The 23,334-nt window shown below is 43.0% G+C and overlaps 1 protein-coding gene across 1 annotated transcript in view; it reads left to right on the top strand.

The window, feature by feature from the left end:
• Positions 1 to 1,858: 1,858 nt before the first annotated feature.
• Positions 1,859 to 23,334, top strand: part of LOC124034726 (follistatin-A-like) — a 58,862-nt gene continuing 37,386 nt past the window's right edge. The window contains 4 exon segments of the mRNA XM_046348212.1: positions 1,859 to 2,099; positions 3,683 to 3,874; positions 4,106 to 4,324; positions 4,688 to 4,912. Coding sequence (XP_046204168.1) covers positions 2,006 to 2,099; positions 3,683 to 3,874; positions 4,106 to 4,324; positions 4,688 to 4,912 — 730 coding nt within the window. The 5' untranslated portion in view covers positions 1,859 to 2,005.

Genomic DNA, 23,334 nt, shown 5'->3' with positions numbered 1-23,334 from the left:
TCATATTAGGTACAATATAGCAAAGCGTTTGCGCTCTTAGACGGCTACCCAAGTAGCGATGGATGGACGCATTGGGAAAGGTGTGCGTGTGAGAAAAAAAAAAGCTCAGTGAACCGAAATAAATGGTTAGAAGTTGTAGGAGTTATGTTGTCAACATCACACTTTAACCCGATTTCCATGATTATAACATCGTTATGTTTCGCTCGCCAGTAGGCACAACTTATTTGTGTGTTCAGTAGCCTTCTCGGATATCCGGGGAAGTCAATTATCAGCTGAACCTTAATATAATATGTTATGGTATATGGTTAGGCAGGTTAGTTAGAAAATGATTGCTGCTTTTTTAAAAATTGTTTCAATACATATTTAATATGATACCTCAAATTACCCTCAATCTAAATCCTCCACATGAATGTTAATTGCGATGGGTTAACATCAGTGTCAAGTATTCCAATAATTAAATGTGTGTCGGTGTTTTTCGGGGAAAAAAAATACTTAGCGCTAGAACATCGAGTAATTACACAATTAATATTCTAGTTTCTTGTAAATGTGAGTACAACTTGAGAGGACAAATGCCAAACCACAAACTTCCCTCATTGCACTTGTCTTGCCAAAGACAGTTGTATCGCCGACGGTCTGCAGAAGAGGTCGCCCGTGGACCTCTGTAAAGACCGTTCTCTGTTCCATTGTGGGGGAGAGTTGACGGTCTAGTCTAGCCTAGAGACTATTTCATTCAATGAAATGTAATACTCTCCTTCACTCTGAAGCCTCTTCGGAAACAGGGTTGGTTATATTTATCAGCTTGACCTGACAGTGAAACCCAAACAACTGTCTCCTCTAATATTAGCGTCCCTCCCTGTACACTGCAATCTATTATTGTCATGCGGCACGGAGAGAGGTCATTCATTCCAATAGAGGACTCTTATTAAAAGATTAACATCTTCCATCCGCAGTTGATGGAAAAAATATCAGTTATCACCAAGTCCTGTGGTCCTTCTGTAGCTCAGTTGGTAGAGCATGGCGCTTGTAACGCCAGGGTAGTGGGTTCGATCCCCGGGACCGCCCATACGTAGAATGTATGCACACATGACTGTCAATCGCTTTGGATAAAAGCGTCTGCTAAATGGCATATATTATTATTAAGTCATTTGAAGTTTGGTGAATTGGCGGTCTGCACACTTGATAGGCGTGTCTGTTATATGTGAATGAAATATGGATACATATATATTGATATTAGCCTAGCAATACTTTACAATTAGGCTACTGCTTATGTTACTACTATTATAATTACACCTAGTGTTAGTAGAGAGAGTTTTAGTAGGCTATTTTAAATAATGTATGGCTGCCTAATGGGTCGATAGTTGTATTTAGTCTATAGGCATAACCGCTCATATAAGGAGCAATATCATTATAATCGCTATGTCACACCTATCAATAAATGAAATCAAATAAAAAATATCAATGAATTAAATGTAGCCTATTTAAATGATTAAGAGGTCACATTGAAATCAACAGTTAATGTACATTAATAAACATGATAGATTATTTTAAGATTTCGTTTTTCTTTTTTTAATGAATTTATTTGCCACCTCAATGTATCCACGTCCAATTGATCCTCTGCTATTCATTTTTAAATTTGCACCACAGCAATTAAGCAAGTGTCCTATTAATCTGCTATAAAGTGTACTTTTACCGAACTGCTGTCATCAGACAGAGGAAGTTGAGACTAATCACCTCATTTAGCATTGAAAGAAGTTTACGTGTAATGTAAAAATCCCACCCCCCCCTCTCTCCCTTTCCCCTCACCCCCTCCCCTACGGACCAGAAGACCGCCTACCACAGATAGACGACCCGAGACCCCTTATAGATTTAAAAAGAGACGCTGCATTCTCAGACTGACATTCATTCAGCACTCACTGCCACCTTTTAAACAGATTTACTCTGTTCGCTTAGCTGCTAGTGTCAATTCCCGATACCTTGTGCACTTCACTTCGTCTCCAGCAGCACCATGCTCAGGATGCTACAGAAACTCCGTCTCCAGCCAGGGATCATTATATTATTGATATGGCTCTGTCATTTCATGGAAGATCAAAAAGTACAAGGTATGTTATTTATTTTCCAAATCTTTCGATAAAAATAGTTTTTATTTTATTTTTTATTTTTTTAACCTGTTTTTACCAGTGTAGCCTGTTCTGTCTGCATCCCGGTGTAAAGTGAAACGTTGGCAGAGTTGAAGACTTTTCAAAGGGACATTCTAACATTCCTTCCATTCGGTTTGAAGTCGCCTACTATTAGACAGAGCGTGTAGAAAACGACTGTCAACCAAACAGGTGCCAGAAGGTTTAAAAGTGAAATGATTGTTATAGTTGTGTAACCCATACAATCGAGCCACATGGAATTATTTTTGTTGTTGTTGTTTTTTTGTTTGTTGATTCATTTCATGACAAAAAAAATGTGTTGGTGTGGAAGTTCTCAATATAACATTCCGTGAAACGAACAATTGTAGTCATTTATAAAATACTTGTATAATAACATTTACCTCAAACTGAGATCGAGTTGGAGTGCAGCAAGTCAGAGATTTAGTGGTTTGAAAATTGTGACCGCATATTATTAAGAATGTAATGTATCTAAACATATTGCTAAACGTTTACTTGTATATCTGCAAGGACAGGATTTACGATATGATTGCCATATGGAGATTTTTGTATTTATTTTTTAGCATTTGTTACATTGACAAGAATCAAATACAGTGGTCCTTCTGTAGCTCAGTTGGTAGAGCATGGCGCTTGCAACGCCAGGGTAGTGGGTTCGATCCCCAGTTGGTAGAGCATGGCGCTTGCAACGCCAGGGTAGTGGATTCGATCCCCGGGACCACCCACACGTAGAATGTATGCACACATGACTGTAAGTCGCTTTGGATAAAAGCGTCTGCTAAATGGCATATATTATTATTATTATTATACAGTTGGTGCTGATAAGGATACATATAGTTGACCTCATACAACAGAAACGGGCCCTTTGCTGCCATCGACATACATATCAACAACGTAAGTGCATCCTTTAAACAAAAAGAAGTTCTAAATCACTTGTCACCTATTAGTGTCTTTATGTGTATTTTGGCCAAGTCTTGTTATGGTAGCTATTCTTTATAAATACTGCTATGATCGACGTGTGTCTCACGGGTGCTGTGAGACCGGGGATGCTCGTAGATATTTGGAAGAAAAGTGTATACAACTACTGTATTCGTAAAGATCATGTTTTTTTTTTTTACTGTTCGAGCGTTGATAAATCAAGCATTTCAAGAATACAGTTATGTTCTGGACGAGGCCAAGAGGAAGACATTCGATGACTGTGACATTATGTGATAGGCAATAGAACAAGATTGTTCAACTGTTTGCTCTGCGAACATGGAGAACTCAACACTATCTATAAAAATCAATAGAACATCTCAGTTAAAGGTCAGTATTTTCTTCAACGCTGTATCCTACTGGCCAGCGGTCAGTGTTGAACATGTATTGATTGGTCACTGAATAAGAAAGTGTTCAAACTGTTGCATGATATTGGAGGGAAAAAAAACTGAGAGAGCGAGAGTGTGACTGAAGTGTTGCGTCTGGATCAGGTTAGTCAGTAAGCTGCATGGCTTCAGACTTTAAAAAGACTGGGACGTTTTCATGTTTGTTTCCAGCTGGCAACTGCTGGTTACAGCAGGGGAAGAACGGGAGGTGTCAGGTGCTCTACGTACCGGGGATGAGCCGAGAGGAATGCTGTAGAAGCGGGAGGCTGGGAACGTCATGGACCGAGGAGGATGTACCCAACAGCACCTTGTTCCGGTGGATGATCTTTAACGGCGGAGCCCCCAACTGCATACCCTGCAAAGGTACAGGGGTGTTTATATGATATCGCTCACATCATATGGCTAATAATAATATTTCACATCGTCGTTTTAGAGTGAAAGCATGTCCGATGAAATAATGTTTAACTTCGTTTAAATGGAAGTGAAACTAAATTAGACACATTTTCTCGTTAATAAACCTAATTGTATCTTAGCTATGGCTGTTCTCCATTCATTTAATATAATTGAAGAACATCGACATTTATTCCACTCCAGAAACGTGCGACAACGTGGACTGTGGACCCGGAAAGAGATGCAAGATTAACAGGAGAAGCAAACCGCGCTGCGTCTGCGCGCCAGACTGCTCCAATGTCACTTGGAAAGGACCTGTCTGCGGATCGGATGGAAAGACATACAAAGACGAGTGCGCGTTGCTCAAGTCCAAATGTAAAGTTCATCTGGACCTGGAAGTGCAGTACCAGGGCAAATGCAAGAGTAAGTAAACCAGCAGTCCGATACGTAAAAGAGAACACAACCGTATTATTCATATAGAACAATCAATTGGATTCATTCTGGTGGTGGATAAAGGACAAGCAAACACGGCGCATTCCAAAATTGGATCCGGACATAAGTACGTAAAACACGCTCCATTGCTGTGTATGAATAGTATGTTACTAGGCAGGTCAGTTAAGAACAAATTCTTATTTTCAGTGACGGCCTGGGAATATTGAGTTGTTCAGGGGATGGGTTGTTCTGTCTTGTTCAGGGGGCAGAACGACAGATTTACACCTTGTCAGCTCGGGGATTCGAACCTGTAACCTTTGCGATTTACAATTTTACAACTTCTTGTTCTGACAGAGACCTGCCGTGACGTTTTATGCCCAGGAAGCTCCACGTGCGTCGTGGACCAGACAAATAACGCATATTGTGTGATGTGTAATCGGATCTGCCCTGAACAGAGGTCACCGGATCAGTTCCTGTGTGGCAACGACGGCATTATCTATGCCAGTGCCTGTCATCTGAGGAGGGCGACATGTCTCCTGGGAACATCCATAGGAGTAGCATACCAGGGGAAATGCATCAGTAAGTATTGTCTCCTGGGAACATCAGTCAGTATTGTCTCCTGAGAACATCGGTCAGTATTGTCTCCTGGGAACATCGGTCAGTATTGTCTCCTGGGAACATCGGTCAGTATTGTCTCCTGGGAACATCGGTCAGTAGGCCTAAACATCAAATCAAAGTGTATTTGTCGTGTGCGCCGTAGACCTCACAGTGAAATGCTGAATACAACAGGTGTAGTAGACCTCACAGTGAAATGCTGAATACAACAGGTGTAGTAGACCTCACAGTGAAATGCTGAATACAACAGGTGTAGTAGACCTTACAGTGAAATGCTGAATACAACAGGTGTAGTAGACCTTACAGTGAAATGCTGAATACAACAGGTGTAGTAGACCTCACAGTGAAATGCTGAATACAACAGGTGTAGTAGACCTCACAGTGAAATGCTGAATACAACAGGTGTAGTAGACCTCACAGTGAAATGCTGAATACAACAGGTGTAGTAGACCTCACAGTGAAATGCTGAATACAACAGGTGTAGTAGACCTCACAGTGAAATGCTGAATACAACAGGTGTAGTAGACCTCACAGTGAAATGCTGAATACAACAGGTGTAGTAGACCTCACAGTGAAATGCTGAATACAACAGGTGTAGTAGACCTCACAGTGAAATGCTGAATACAACAGGTGTAGTAGACCTCACAGTGAAATGCTGAATACAACAGGTGTAGTAGACCTCACAGTGAAATGCTGAATACTGAAACAGGTGTAGTAGACCTCACAGTGAAATGCTGAATACAACAGGTGTAGTAGACCTCACAGTGAAATGCTGAATACAACAGGTGTAGTAGACCTCACAGTGAAATGCTGAATACAACAGGTGTAGTAGACCTCACAGTGAAATGCTGAATACAACAGGTGTAGTAGACCTCACAGTGAAATGCTGAATACAACAGGTGTAGTAGACCTCACAGTGAAATGCTGAATACAACAGGTGTAGTAGACCTCACAGTGAAATGCTGAATACAACAGGTGTAGTAGACCTCACAGTGAAATGCTGAATACAACAGGTGTAGTAGACCTCACAGTGAAATGCTGAATACAACAGGTGTAGTAGACCTCACAGTGAAATGCTGAATACAACAGGTGTAGTAGACCTCACAGTGAAATGCTGAATACAACAGGTGTAGTAGACCTCACAGTGAAATGCTGAATACAACAGGTGTAGTAGACCTCACAGTGAAATGCTGAATACAACAGGTGTAGTAGACCTCACAGTGAAATGCTGAATACAACAGGTGTAGTAGACCTCACAGTGAAATGCTGAATACAACAGGTGTAGTAGACCTCACAGTGAAATGCTGAATACAACAGGTGTAGTAGACCTCACAGTGAAATGCTGAATACAACAGGTGTAGTAGACCTCACAGTGAAATGCTGAATACAACAGGTGTAGTAGACCTCACAGTGAAATGCTGAATACAACAGGTGTAGTAGACCTCACAGTGAAATGCTGAATACAACAGGTGTAGTAGACCTCACAGTGAAATGCTGAATACAACAGGTGTAGTAGACCTCACAGTGAAATGCTGAATACAACAGGTGTAGTAGACCTGAATACAACAGTGAAATGCTGAATACAACAGTGTAGTAGACCTTAGACAGTGAAATGCTGAATACAACAGGTGTAGTAGACCTCACAGTGAAATGCTGAATACAACAGGTGTAGTAGACCTTACAGTGAAATGCTGAATACAACAGGTGTAGTAGACCTTACAGTGAAATGCTGAATACAACAGGTGTAGTAGACCTCACAGTGAAATGCTGAATACAACAGGTGTAGTAGACCTTACAGTGAAATGCTGAATACAACAGGTGTAGTAGACCTCACAGTGAAATGCTGAATACAACAGGTGTAGTAGACCTCACAGTGAAATGCTGAATACAACAGGTGTAGTAGACCTCACAGTGAAATGCTGAATACAACAGGTGTAGTAGACCTTACAGTGAAATGCTGAATACAACAGGTGTAGTAGACCTCACAGTGAAATGCTGAATACAACAGGTGTATTACACCTCAGAGTGAAATGCTGAATACAACAGGTGTAGTAGACCTTACAGTGAAATGCTGAATACAACAGGTGTAGTAGACCTCACAGTGAAATGCTGAATACAACAGGTGTAGTAGACCTCACAGTGAAATGCTGAATACAACAGGTGTAGTAGACCTTACAGTGAAATGCTGAATACAGCAGGTGTAGTAGACCTCACAGTGAAATGCTGAATACAACAGGTGTAGTAGACCTCACAGTGAAATGCTGAATACAACAGGTGTAGTAGACCTTACAGTGAAATGCTGAATACAACAGGTGTAGTAGACCTTACAGTGAAATGCTGAATACAACAGGTGTAGTAGACCTCACAGTGAAATGCTGAATACAACAGGTGTAGTAGACCTTACAGTGAAATGCTGAATACAACAGGTGTAGTAGACCTCACAGTGAAATGCTGAATACAACAGGTGTAGTAGACCTTACAGTGAAATGCTGAATACAACAGGTGTAGTAGACCTCACAGTGAAATGCTGAATACAACAGGTGTAGTAGACCTCACAGTGAAATGCTGAATACAACAGGTGTAGTAGACCTTACAGTGAAATGCTGAATACAACAGGTGTAGTAGACCTTACAGTGAAATGCTGAATACAACAGGTGTAGTAGACCTTACAGTGAAATGCTGAATACAACAGGTGTAGTAGACCTTACAGTGAAATGCTGAATACAACAGGTGTAGTAGACCTCACAGTGAAATGCTGAATACAACAGGTGTAGTAGACCTTACAGTGAAATGCTGAATACAACAGGTGTAGTAGACCTCACAGTGAAATGCTGAATACAACAGGTGTAGTAGACATTACAGTGAAATGCTGAATACAACAGGTGTAGTAGACCTTACAGTGAAATGCTGAATACAACAGGTGTAGTAGACCTCACAGTGAAATGCTGAATACAGCAGGTGTAGTAGACCTCACAGTGAAATGCTGAATACAACAGGTGTAGTAGACCTTACAGTGAAATGCTGAATACAACAGGTGTAGTAGACCTCACAGTGAAATGCTGAATACAACAGGTGTAGTAGACCTTACAGTGAAATGCTGAATACAACAGGTGTAGTAGACCTCACAGTGAAATGCTGAATACAACAGGTGTAGTAGACCTTACAGTGAAATGCTGAATACAACAGGTGTAGTAGACCTCACAGTGAAATGCTGAATACAACAGGTGTAGTACACCATACAGTGAAATGCTGAATACAACAGGTGTAGTAGACCTCACAGTGAAATGATGAATACAACAGATGTAGTAGACCTTACAGTGAAATGCTTACTTACAGGAGACAGCATAGTTGGTCTATCCAAAAACAACCCCCTAACCCCTACCCCGAGACACTACCCCCTGGACCAGGGGTGGGCAATTCCAGTCCTCGAGGGTCTGATTGGTGTCACACTTTTGCCCCAGCTAACACATCTGACTCCAATCACCTAATCATGATTTTCAGTTTAGAATGCAATTTGATTAATCAGGTGTGTTTGCTAAGGAGTTTCCCACCCCTGCCATAGACACTAACCCCTGGACACTAACCCCTGGACACTAACCCCTGGACACTAACCCCTGGACACTAACCCCTGGACACTAACCCCTGGACACTACCCCCTAGACACTATCCTATACACAATTCCCTTTAGACACACTCCCCTAGACTCTGTACCCTAGATTCTACCCCCTAGACACTTAACCATATGGCTTAAACCTGTCCAAACCTCTAAACACTAACTTTACAGAGGCAGCCCAATCCTGATATTTTACCTAATTATTGGTTGTTCTGATTGCTCTGTGTTTGAAGTGTTTTCCAGAGAGATCTAGAGGTAGGGGGTGAGGGGTCTTTCTGTCAAATGTACTTTATACCATGTGTATAATTGGACAAATACAGTGATCTTAAACAATATTGTCTGAATTCCACTACTTTTTGTGTCCACTCTGCCAACATTCCACTACTTTTTGTGTCCACTCTGCCAATAATATAAAATAATATATGCCATTTAGCAGACGCTTTTATCCAAAGCAACTTACAGTCATGTGTGCATACATTCTACATATGGGTGGTCCCGGGGATCGAACCCACTACCCTGGCGTTAGAAGCACCATGCTCTACCAACTGAGCTACAGAAGGACCAGTACAGAGGGGTACCGGTACAGTCAATGTGGAGGCTACATTCCACTTCTTTTTCTGTCCACTCTGCCAACATTCCACTACTTTTCGTGTCCACTGCCAACATTCCACTACTTTTCGTGTCCACTGCCAACATTCCACTACTTTTTGTGTCCACTCTGCCAACATTCCACTACTTTTTCTGGCCACTCTGCCAACATTCCACTACTTTTTTTGGCCACTCTGTCAACATTCCACTACTTTTTGTGTCCACTCTGCCAACATTCCACTACTTTTTGTATCCACTCTGCCAACATTCCACTACTTTTCGTGTCCACTGCCAACATTCCACTACTTTTTGTGTCCACTCTGCCAACATTCCACTACTTTTTCTGGCCACTCTGCCAACATTCCACTACTTTCTCTGTCCACTCCGTCAACATTCCACTACTTTGTGTCCACTCTGCCAACATTCCACTACTTTTCGTGTCCACTCTGCCAACATTCCACTACTTTTTCTGTCCACTCTGCCAACATTCCACTACTTTTTCTGTCCACTCTGCCAACATTCCACGACTTTTTGTGTCCACTCTGCCAACATTAAAGTACTTTTTGTGTCCACTCTGCCAACATTCCACTACTTTTTGTGTTCACTCTGCCAACATTCCACTACTTTTTGTGTCCACTCTGACAACATTCCACTACTTTTTGTGTCCACTCTGTCAACATCCCAGTACTTCATGTGTCCTCTGCCAACATCCCACTACTTTTTCTGTCCACTCTGTCAACATTCCACTACTTTTTCTGGCCACTCTGTCAACATTCCACTTCTTATTGTGTCCACTTTGACAAAATTCCAGTACTTTTTCTGTCCACTCTGTCAACATTCCACTACTTTTTGTTTCCACTCTGCCAACATTCCACTACTTTTTGTGTCCACTCTGCCAACATTCCACTACTTTTTGTGTCCACTCTGCCAACATTCCACTACTTTTTCTGGCCACTCTGCCAACATTCCACTACTTTGTGTGGCCACTCTGCCAACATTCCACTACTTTTTCCGTCCACTCCGTCAACATTCCACTACTTCATGTGTCCACACTGTCAACATCCCAGTACTTCATGTGTCCTCTGCCAACATTCCACTACTTTTTGTGTCCACTCTGCCAACATTCCACTACTTTGTGTGGCCACTCTGCCAACATTCCACTACTTTTTCCATCCACTCCGTCAACATTCCACTACTTTTTGTGTCCACTCTGCCAACATTCCACTACTTTTTCCGTCCACTCTGACAACATTCCACTACTTCATGTGTCCACTCTGCCAACATTCCATTAATCTTAGTGTCCACTCTGCCAACATTCCACTACTTTTTGTGTCCACTCTGCCAACATTCCACTACTTTTTGTGTCCACTCTGCCAACATTCCACTACTTTTTGTGTCCACTCTGCCAACATTCCAGTACTTTTTGTGTCCACTCTGCCAACATTAAAGTACTTTTTGTGTCCACTCTGCCAACATTCCACTACTTTTTGTGTCCACTCTGCCAACATTCCATTAATCTTTGTGTCCACTCTGTCAACATCCCAGTACTTCATGTGTCCTCTGCCAACATTCCACTACTTTTTCTGTCCACTCTGTCAACATTCCACTACTTTTTCTGGCCACTCTGTCAACATTCCACTTCTTATTGTGTCCACTCTGCCAACATTCCACTACTTTTTGTGTCCACTCTGCCAACATTCCATTAATCTTTGTGTCCACTCTGTCAACATCCCAGTACTTCATGTGTCCTCTGCCAACATTCCACTACTTTGTGTGTCCACTCTGCCAACATTCCACTACTTTGTGTGTCCACTCTGCCAACATTCCACTACTTTGTGTGTCCACTCTGCCAACATTCCACTAATTTGTGTGTCCACTCTGCCAACATTCCACTACTTTGTGTGTCCACTCTGCCAACATTCCACTACTTCATGTGTCCACACTGTCAACATTCCACTACTTCATGTGTCCACTCTGCCAACATTCCACTACTTTTCGTGTCCACTCTGCCAACGTTCCAGTACTTTTTCTGTCCACTCTGTCAACATTCCACTACTTTTTGTGTCCACTCCGTCAACATTCCACTACTTTTTGTGTCCACTCTGTCAACATTCCACTACTTTTTGTGTCCACTCTGCCAACATTCCACTACTTTTTGTGTCCACTCCGTCAACATTCCACTACTTTTTGTGTCCACTCTGCCAACATTCCATTAATCTTTGTGTCCACTCTGCCAACATTCCACTACTTTTTCTGTCCACTCCGTCAACATTCCACTACTTTTTCTGTCCACTCCGTCAACATTCCACTACTTCATGTGTCCACACTGTCAACATTCCACTACTTCATGTGTCCACTCTGCCAACATTCCACTACTTTTTGTGTCCACACTGCCAACGTTCCAGTACTTTTTCTGTCCACTCTGTCAACATTCCACTACTTTTTGTGTCCACTCTGTCAACATTCCACTACTTCATGTGTCCACTCTGCCAATATTCCACTTCTTTTTGGGTCCACTGCCAACATTCCACTACTTTTCGTGTCCACTGCCAACATTCCACTACTTTTTGTGTCCACTCTGCCAACATTCCACTACTTTTTGTGTCCACTCTGCCAACATTCCACTACTTTATGTGTTCACTCTGCCAACATTCCACTACTTCATGTGTCCACTCTGCCAACATTCCACTACTTTTTCTGGCCACTCTGCCAACATTCCACTACTTTTTGTATCCACCCTGCCAACATTCCACTACTTTTTGTATCCACTCTGCCAACATTCCACTACTTTTTGTGTCCACTCTGTCAACATTCCACTACTTCATGTGTCCACTCTGCCAACATTCCACTACTTTTTCTGTCCACTCTGCCAACATTCCACTACTTTCTCTGTCCACTCCGTCAACATTCCACTACTTTCTCTGTCCACTCCGTCAACATTCCACTACTTTGTGTCCACCCTGCCAACATTCCATTCATCTTTGTGTCCACTCTGCCAACATTTCACTACTTTTTGTGTCCACTCTGTCAACATTCCACTACTTCATGTGTCCACACTGTCAACATTCCACTACTTTCTCTGTCCACTCCGTCAACATTCCACTACTTTGTGTCCACTCTGCCAACATTCCACTACTTTTTGTGTCCACTCTGCCAACATTCCATTAATCTTTGTGTCCACTCTGCCAACATTCCACTACTTTTTCTGTCCACTCCATCAACATTCCACTACTTTTTCTGTCCACTCCGTCAACATTCCACTACTTCATGTGTCCACACTGTCAACATTCCACTACTTCATGTGTCCACTCTGCCAACATTCCACTACTTTTTGTGTCCACACTGCCAACGTTCCAGTACTTTTTCTGTCCACTCTGTCAACATTCCACTACTTTTTGTGTCCACTCTGTCAACATTCCACTACTTCATGTGTCCACTCTGCCAACATTCCACTTCTTTTTGGGTCCACTGCCAACATTCCACTACTTTTCGTGTCCACTGCCAACATTCCACTACTTTTTGTGTCCACTCTGCCAACATTCCACTACTTTTTGTGTCCACTCTGCCAACATTCCACTACTTTATGTGTTCACTCTGCCAACATTCCACTACTTCATGTGTCCACTCTGCCAACATTCCACTACTTTTTCTGTCCACTCTGTCAACATTCCACTACTTTTTGTGTCCACTCTGTCAACATTCCACTACTTCATGTGTCCACTCTGCCAACATTCCACTTCTTTTTGGGTCCACTGCCAACATTCCACTACTTTTCGTGTCCACTGCCAACATTCCACTACTTTTTGTGTCCACTCTGCCAACATTCCACTACTTTTTGTGTCCACTCTGCCAACATTCCACTACTTTATGTGTTCACTCTGCCAACATTCCACTACTTCATGTGTCCACTCTGCCAACATTCCACTACTTTTTCTGGCCACTCTGCCAACATTCCACTACTTTTTGTATCCACTCTGCCAACATTCCACTACTTTTTGTGTCCACTCTGTCAACATTCCACTACTTCATGTGTCCACTCTGCCAACATTCCACTACTTTTTCTGTCCACTCTGCCAACATTCCACTACTTTCTCTGTCCACTCCGTCAACATTCCACTACTTTCTCTGTCCACTCCGTCAACATTCCACTACTTTGTGTCCACCCTGCCAACATTCCATTCATCTTTGTGTCCACTCTGCCAACATTTCACTACTTTTTGTGTCCACTCTGTCAACATTCCACTACTTCATGTGTCCACACTGTCAACATTCCACTACTTTCTCTGTCCACTCCGTCAACATTCCACTACTTTGTGTCCACTCTGCCAACATTCCACTACTTTTTGTGTCCACTCTGCCAACATTCCACTACTTTTTCTGTCCACTCTGCCAACATTCCACTACTTTTTGTGTCCACTCTGCCAACATTCCACTACTTTTTGTGTCCACTCTGCCAACATTCCACTACTTTTTGTGTCCACTCTGCCAACATTCCACTACTTTTTCTTGCCACTTTGCCAACATTCCACGACTTTTTGTGTCCACTTTGCCAACATTCCACGACTTTTTGTGTCCACTTTGCCAACATTCCAGTACTTTTTGTGTCCACTCTGTCAACATTCCACTACTTTTTCTGTCCACTCTGCCAACATTCCACGACTTTTCGTGTCCACTCTGACAACATTCCACTACTTTTCGTGTCCACTCTGACAACATTCCACTACTTTTCGTGTCCACTCTGACAACATTCCACTACTTCATGTGTCCACTCTGCCAACATTCCACTACGTTTTCTGTCCACTCTGCCAACATTCCATTAATCTTAGTGTCCACTCTGCCAACGTTCCAGTACTTTTTGTGTCCACTCTGCCAACATTCTACTACTTTTTCTGTCCACTCTGCCAACATTCCACTACTTTTTGTGTCCACTCCGTCAACATTCCACTACTTTTTGTTCACTCTGCCAACATTCCACTACTTTTTGTGTCCACTCTGCCAACATTCCACTACTTTTTGTGTCCACTCCGTCAACATTCCACTACTTTTTGTGTCCACTCTGCCAACATTCCATTAATCTTTGTGTCCACTCTGCCAACATTCCACTACTTTTTCTGTCCACTCCGTCAACATTCCACTACTTTTTCTGTCCACTCCGTCAACATTCCACTACTTCATGTGTCCACACTGTCAACATTCCACTACTTCATGTGTCCACTCTGCCAACATTCCACTACTTTTTGTGTCCACTCTGCCAACGTTCCAGTACTTTTTCTGTCCACTCTGTCAACATTCCACTACTTTTTGTGTCCACTCCGTCAACATTCCACTACTTTTTCTGTCCACTCTGCCAACATTCCACTACTTTTTCTGTCCACTCTGCCAACATTCCACTACTTTTTGTGTCCACTCTGCCAACATTCCACTACTTTTTCTGTCCACTCCGTCAACATTCCAGTACTTTTTCTGTCCACTCTGCCAATAATATAAAATAATATATGCCATTTAGCAGACACTTTTATCCAAAGCGACTTACAGTCATGTGTGCATACATTCTACATATGGGTGGTCCCGGGGATCGAACCCACTACCCTGGCGTTACAAGCACCATGCTCTACCAACTGAGCTACAGAAGGACCAGTACAGAGGGGTACCGGTACAGTCAATGTGGAGGCTATATACAGGGGTACCGGTACAGAGTCAATGTGGAGGCTACATTCCACTTCTTTGTGTGTCCACTCTGCCAACATTCCACTACTTCATGTGTCCACACTGTCAACATTCCACTACTTCATGTGTCCACTCTGCCAACATTCCACTACTTTTCGTGTCCACTCTGCCAACGTTCCAGTACTTTTTCTGTCCACTCTGTCAACATTCCACTACTTTTTGTGTCCACTCCGTCAACATTCCACTACTTTTTGTGTCCACTCTGTCAACATTCCACTACTTTTTGTGTCCACTCTGCCAACATTCCACTACTTTTTGTGTCCACTCCGTCAACATTCCACTACTTTTTGTGTCCACTCTGCCAACATTCCATTAATCTTTGTGTCCACTCTGCCAACATTCCACTACTTTTTCTGTCCACTCCGTCAACATTCCACTACTTTTTCTGTCCACTCCGTCAACATTCCACTACTTCATGTGTCCACACTGTCAACATTCCACTACTTCATGTGTCCACTCTGCCAACATTCCACTACTTTTTGTGTCCACACTGCCAACGTTCCAGTACTTTTTCTGTCCACTCTGTCAACATTCCACTACTTTTTGTGTCCACTCTGTCAACATTCCACTACTTCATGTGTCCACTCTGCCAATATTCCACTTCTTTTTGGGTCCACTGCCAACATTCCACTACTTTTCGTGTCCACTGCCAACATTCCACTACTTTTTGTGTCCACTCTGCCAACATTCCACTACTTTTTGTGTCCACTCTGCCAACATTCCACTACTTTATGTGTTCACTCTGCCAACATTCCACTACTTCATGTGTCCACTCTGCCAACATTCCACTACTTTTTCTGGCCACTCTGCCAACATTCCACTACTTTTTGTATCCACCCTGCCAACATTCCACTACTTTTTGTATCCACTCTGCCAACATTCCACTACTTTTTGTGTCCACTCTGTCAACATTCCACTACTTCATGTGTCCACTCTGCCAACATTCCACTACTTTTTCTGTCCACTCTGCCAACATTCCACTACTTTCTCTGTCCACTCCGTCAACATTCCACTACTTTCTCTGTCCACTCCGTCAACATTCCACTACTTTGTGTCCACCCTGCCAACATTCCATTCATCTTTGTGTCCACTCTGCCAACATTTCACTACTTTTTGTGTCCACTCTGTCAACATTCCACTACTTCATGTGTCCACACTGTCAACATTCCACTACTTTCTCTGTCCACTCCGTCAACATTCCACTACTTTGTGTCCACTCTGCCAACATTCCACTACTTTTTGTGTCCACTCTGCCAACATTCCATTAATCTTTGTGTCCACTCTGCCAACATTCCACTACTTTTTCTGTCCACTCCATCAACATTCCACTACTTTTTCTGTCCACTCCGTCAACATTCCACTACTTCATGTGTCCACACTGTCAACATTCCACTACTTCATGTGTCCACTCTGCCAACATTCCACTACTTTTTGTGTCCACACTGCCAACGTTCCAGTACTTTTTCTGTCCACTCTGTCAACATTCCACTACTTTTTGTGTCCACTCTGTCAACATTCCACTACTTCATGTGTCCACTCTGCCAACATTCCACTTCTTTTTGGGTCCACTGCCAACATTCCACTACTTTTCGTGTCCACTGCCAACATTCCACTACTTTTTGTGTCCACTCTGCCAACATTCCACTACTTTTTGTGTCCACTCTGCCAACATTCCACTACTTTATGTGTTCACTCTGCCAACATTCCACTACTTCATGTGTCCACTCTGCCAACATTCCACTACTTTTTCTGTCCACTCTGTCAACATTCCACTACTTTTTGTGTCCACTCTGTCAACATTCCACTACTTCATGTGTCCACTCTGCCAACATTCCACTTCTTTTTGGGTCCACTGCCAACATTCCACTACTTTTCGTGTCCACTGCCAACATTCCACTACTTTTTGTGTCCACTCTGCCAACATTCCACTACTTTTTGTGTCCACTCTGCCAACATTCCACTACTTTATGTGTTCACTCTGCCAACATTCCACTACTTCATGTGTCCACTCTGCCAACATTCCACTACTTTTTCTGGCCACTCTGCCAACATTCCACTACTTTTTGTATCCACTCTGCCAACATTCCACTACTTTTTGTGTCCACTCTGTCAACATTCCACTACTTCATGTGTCCACTCTGCCAACATTCCACTACTTTTTCTGTCCACTCTGCCAACATTCCACTACTTTCTCTGTCCACTCCGTCAACATTCCACTACTTTCTCTGTCCACTCCGTCAACATTCCACTACTTTGTGTCCACCCTGCCAACATTCCATTCATCTTTGTGTCCACTCTGCCAACATTTCACTACTTTTTGTGTCCACTCTGTCAACATTCCACTACTTCATGTGTCCACACTGTCAACATTCCACTACTTTCTCTGTCCACTCCGTCAACATTCCAATACTTTGTGTCCACTCTGCCAACATTCCACTACTTTTTGTGTCCACTCTGCCAACATTCCACTACTTTTTCTGTCCACTCTGCCAACATTCCACTACTTTTTGTGTCCACTCTGCCAACATTCCACTACTTTTTGTGTCCACTCTGCCAACATTCCACTACTTTTTGTGTCCACTTGCCAACATTCCAACATTCCACGACTTTTTGTGTCCACTTTGCCAACATTCCAGTGCCAACATTCCAGTACTTTTTGTGTCCACTCTGTCAACATTCCACTACTTTTTCTGTCCACTCTGCCAACATTCCACGACTTTTCGTGTCCACTCTGACAACATTCCACTACTTTTCGTGTCCACTCTGACAACATTCCACTACTTTTCGTGTCCACTCTGACAACATTCCACTACTTCATGTGTCCACTCTGCCAACATTCCACTACGTTTTCTGTCCACTCTGCCAACATTCCATTAATCTTAGTGTCCACTCTGCCAACGTTCCAGTACTTTTTGTGTCCACTCTGCCAACATTCTACTACTTTTTCTGTCCACTCTGCCAACATTCCACTACTTTTTGTGTCCACTCCGTCAACATTCCACTACTTTTTGTTCACTCTGCCAACATTCCACTACTTTTTGTGTCCACTCTGCCAACATTCCACTACTTTTTGTGTCCACTCCGTCAACATTCCACTACTTTTTGTGTCCACTCTGCCAACATTCCATTAATCTTTGTGTCCACTCTGCCAACATTCCACTACTTTTTCTGTCCACTCCGTCAACATTCCACTACTTTTTCTGTCCACTCCGTCAACATTCCACTACTTCATGTGTCCACACTGTCAACATTCCACTACTTCATGTGTCCACTCTGCCAACATTCCACTACTTTTTGTGTCCACTCTGCCAACGTTCCAGTACTTTTTCTGTCCACTCTGTCAACATTCCACTACTTTTTGTGTCCACTCCGTCAACATTCCACTACTTTTTCTGTCCACTCTGCCAACATTCCACTACTTTTTCTGTCCACTCTGCCAACATTCCACTACTTTTTGTGTCCACTCTGCCAACATTCCACTACTTTTTCTGTCCACTCCGTCAACATTCCAGTACTTTTTCTGTCCACTCTGCCAATAATATAAAATAATATATGCCATTTAGCAGACACTTTTATCCAAAGCGACTTACAGTCATGTGTGCATACATTCTACATATGGGTGGTCCCGGGGATCGAACCCACTACCCTGGCGTTACAAGCACCATGCTCTACCAACTGAGCTACAGAAGGACCAGTACAGAGGGGTACCGGTACAGTCAATGTGGAGGCTATATACAGGGGTACCGGTACAGAGTCAATGTGGAGGCTACATTCCACTTCTTTTTGTGTCCACTCTGTCAACATTCCACTTCTTTTTGGGTCCACTGCCAACATTCCACTACTTTTCGTGTCCACTGCCAACATTCCACTACTTTTTGTGTCCACTCTGCCAACATTCCACTACTTTTTGTGTCCACTCTGCCAACATTCCACTACTTTTTGTGTCCACTCTGCCAACATTCCACTACTTTTTGTGTCCACTCTGCCAACATTACACTTCTTTTTGTGTCCACTCTGCCAACATTCCACTACTTTCTCTGTCCACTCCGTCAACATTCCACTACTTTGTGTCCACCCTGCCAACATTCCATTAATCTTTGTGTCCACTCTGCCAACATTCCACTACTTTTTGTGTCCACTTTGCCAACATTCCACTACTTTTTCTGTCCACTCTGCCAACATTCCACTACTTTTTCTGTCCACTCTGCCAACATTCCACGACTTTTCGTGTCCACTCTGACAACATTCCGCTACTTTTCGTGTCCACTCTGACAACATTCCACTACTTTTTGTGTCCACTCTGCCAACATTCCACTACTTTTTCTGTCCACCCTGCCAACATTCCACTACGTTTTCTGTCCACTCTGCCAACATTCCACTACTTTTTGTGTCCACTCTGCCAACATTACACTTCTTTTTGTGTCCACTCTGACAACATTCCAGTACTTTTTCTGTCCATTCTGCCAACATTCCACTACTTCAATTTGTCCACTCTGCCAACATTACACTTCTTTTTGTGTCCACTCTGCCAACATTCCACTACTTTCTCTGTCCACTCCGTCAACATTCCACTACTTTGTGTCCACCCTGCCAACATTCCATTAATCTTTGTGTCCACTCTGCCAACATTTCACTACTTTTTGTGTCCACTCTGCCAACATTCCACTACTTTTTCTTGCCACTTTGCCAACATTCCACTACTTTTTGTGTCCACTTTGCCAACATTCCACTACTTTTTCTGTCCACTCTGCCAACATTCCACTACTTTTTCTGTCCACTCTGCCAACATTCCACGACTTTTCGTGTCCACTCTGACAACATTCCGCTACTTTTCGTGTCCACTCTGACAACATTCCACTACTTTTTGTGTCCACTCTGCCAACATTCCACTACTTTTTCTGTCCACCCTGCCAACATTCCACTACGTTTTCTGTCCACTCTGCCAACATTCCACTACGTTTTCTGTCCACTCTGCCAATAATATAAAATAATATATGCCATTTAGCAGACACTTTTATCCAAAGCGACTTACAGTCATGTGTGCATACATTCTACATATGGGTGGTCCCGGGGATCGAACCCACTACCCTGGCGTTACAAGCACCATGCTCTACCAACTGAGCTACAGAAGGACCAGTACAGAGGGGTACCGGTACAGTCAATGTGGAGGCTATATACAGGGGTACCGGTACAGAGTCAATGTGGAGGCTACATTCCACTTCTTTTTGTGTCCACTCTGTCAACATTCCACTTCTTTTTGGGTCCACTGCCAACATTCCACTACTTTTCGTGTCCACTGCCAACATTCCACTACTTTTTGTGTCCACTCTGCCAACATTCCACTACTTTTTGTGTCCACTCTGCCAACATTCCACTACTTTTTGTGTCCACTCTGCCAACATTCCACTACTTTTTGTGTCCACTCTGCCAACATTACACTTCTTTTTGTGTCCACTCTGCCAACATTCCACTACTTTCTCTGTCCACTCCGTCAACATTCCACTACTTTGTGTCCACCCTGCCAACATTCCATTAATCTTTGTGTCCACTCTGCCAACATTCCACTACTTTTTGTGTCCACTTTGCCAACATTCCACTACTTTTTCTGTCCACTCTGCCAACATTCCACTACTTTTTCTGTCCACTCTGCCAACATTCCACGACTTTTCGTGTCCACTCTGACAACATTCCGCTACTTTTCGTGTCCACTCTGACAACATTCCACTACTTTTTGTGTCCACTCTGCCAACATTCCACTACTTTTTCTGTCCACCCTGCCAACATTCCACTACGTTTTCTGTCCACTCTGCCAACATTCCACTACTTTTTGTGTCCACTCTGCCAACATTACACTTCTTTTTGTGTCCACTCTGACAACATTCCAGTACTTTTTCTGTCCATTCTGCCAACATTCCACTACTTCAATTTGTCCACTCTGCCAACATTACACTTCTTTTTGTGTCCACTCTGCCAACATTCCACTACTTTCTCTGTCCACTCCGTCAACATTCCACTACTTTGTGTCCACCCTGCCAACATTCCATTAATCTTTGTGTCCACTCTGCCAACATTTCACTACTTTTTGTGTCCACTCTGCCAACATTCCACTACTTTTTCTTGCCACTTTGCCAACATTCCACTACTTTTTGTGTCCACTTTGCCAACATTCCACTACTTTTTCTGTCCACTCTGCCAACATTCCACTACTTTTTCTGTCCACTCTGCCAACATTCCACGACTTTTTGTGTCCACTCTGACAACATTCCGCTACTTTTCGTGTCCACTCTGACAACATTCCACTACTTTTTGTGTCCACTCTGCCAACATTCCACTACTTTTTCTGTCCACCCTGCCAACATTCCACTACGTTTTCTGTCCACTCTGCCAACATTCCACTACGTTTTCTGTCCACTCTGCCAACATTCCACTACTTTTTGTGTCCACTCTGCCAACATTCCACTTCTTTTTGTGTCCACTCTGACAACATTCCAGTACTTTTTCTGTCCATTCTGCCAACATTCCACTACTTCAATTTGTCCACTCTGCCAACATTCCATTAATCTTTGTGTCCACTCTGCCAACATTCCACTACATTTTGTGTCCACTCTGCCAACATTCCACTTCTTTTTGTGTCCACTCCGACAACATTCCAGTACTTTTTCTGTCCACTCTGTCAACATTCCACTACTTCATGTGTCCACTCTGCCAACATTCCACTACTTCATGTGTCCACTCTGCCAACATTCCACTACTTTTTCTGTCCACTCTGCCAACATTCCAATACTTTTTCTGGCCACTCTGTCAACATTCCACTACTTCATGTGTCCACTCTGCCAACATTCCACTACTTTTTGTGTCCACTCTGTCAACATTCCACTACTTTTTGTGTCCACTCTGCCAACATTCCAGTACTTTTTGTGTCCACTCTGCCAACATTCCACTACTTTTTGTGTCCACTCTGCCAACATTCCATTAATCTTTGTGTCCACTCTGTCAACATCCCAGTACTTCATGTGTCCTCTGCCAACATTCCACTACTTTTTCTGTCCACTCTGTCAACATTCCACTTCTTTTTGGGTCCACTGCCAACATTCCACTACTTTTCGTGTCCACTGCCAACATTCCACTACTTTTTGTGTCCACTCTGCCAACATTCCACTACTTTTTGTGTCCACTCTGCCAACATTCCACTACTTTTTGTGTCCACTCTGCCAACATTCCACTACTTTTTGTGTCCACTCTGCCAACATTACACTTCTTTTTGTGTCCACTCTGCCAACATTCCACTACTTTCTCTGTCCACTCCGTCAACATTCCACTACTTTGTGTCCACCCTGCCAACATTCCATTAATCTTTGTGTCCACTCTGCCAACATTTCACTACTTTTTGTGTCCACTCTGCCAACATTCCACTACTTTTTCTTGCCACTTTGCCAACATTCCACTACTTTTTGTGTCCACTTTGCCAACATTCCAATACTTTTTCTGTCCACTCTGCCAACATTCCACGACTTTTCGTGTCCACTCTGACAACATTCCGCTACTTTTCGTGTCCACTCTGACAACATTCCACTACTTTTTGTGTCCACTCTGCCAACATTCCACTACTTTTTCTGTCCACCCTGCCAACATTCCACTACGTTTTCTGTCCACTCTGCCAACATTCCACTACTTTTTGTGTCCACTCTGCCAACATTCCACTTCTTTTTGTGTCCACTCTGACAACATTCCAGTACTTTTTCTGTCCATTCTGCCAACATTCCACTACTTCAATTTGTCCACTCTGCCAACATTCCATTAATCTTTGTGTCCACTCTGCCAACATTCCACTACATTTTGTGTCCACTCTGCCAACATTCCACTTCTTTTTGTGTCCACTCCGACAACATTCCACTACTTCATGTGTCCACTCTGCCAACATTCCACTACTTCATGTGTCCACTCTGCCAACATTCCACTACTTTTTCTGTCCACTCTGCCAACATTCCAGTACTTCATGTGTCCACTCTGCCAACATTCCACTACTTTTTGTGTCCACTCTGCCAACATTCCACTACTTTTTGTGTCCACTCTGCCAACATTCCAGTACTTTTTGTGTCCACTCTGCCAACATTCCACTACTTTTTGTGTCCACTCTGCCAACATTCCATTAATCTTTGTGTCCACTCTGTCAACATCCCAGTACTTCATGTGTCCTCTGCCAACATTCCACTACTTTTTCTGTCCACTCTGCCAACATTCCACTACTTTTTGTGTCCACTCTGCCAACATTAAAGTACTTTTTGTGTCCACTCTGCCAACATTCCACTACTTTTTGTGTCCACTCTGCCAACATTCCACTACTTTTTGTGTCCACTCTGCCAACATTCCATTACTTCATGTGTCCACTCTGTCAACATTCCACTACTTTTTGTGTCCACTTTGCCAACATTCCACTACTTTTTGTGTCCACTCTGCC

The sequence above is a fragment of the Oncorhynchus gorbuscha genome, linkage group LG04 (genome assembly GCF_021184085.1).
Source record: "Oncorhynchus gorbuscha isolate QuinsamMale2020 ecotype Even-year linkage group LG04, OgorEven_v1.0, whole genome shotgun sequence".
Classification (NCBI taxonomy): Eukaryota; Metazoa; Chordata; class Actinopteri; order Salmoniformes; family Salmonidae; genus Oncorhynchus; species Oncorhynchus gorbuscha.
This window is presented reverse-complemented; position numbering and strand designations above follow the sequence as displayed.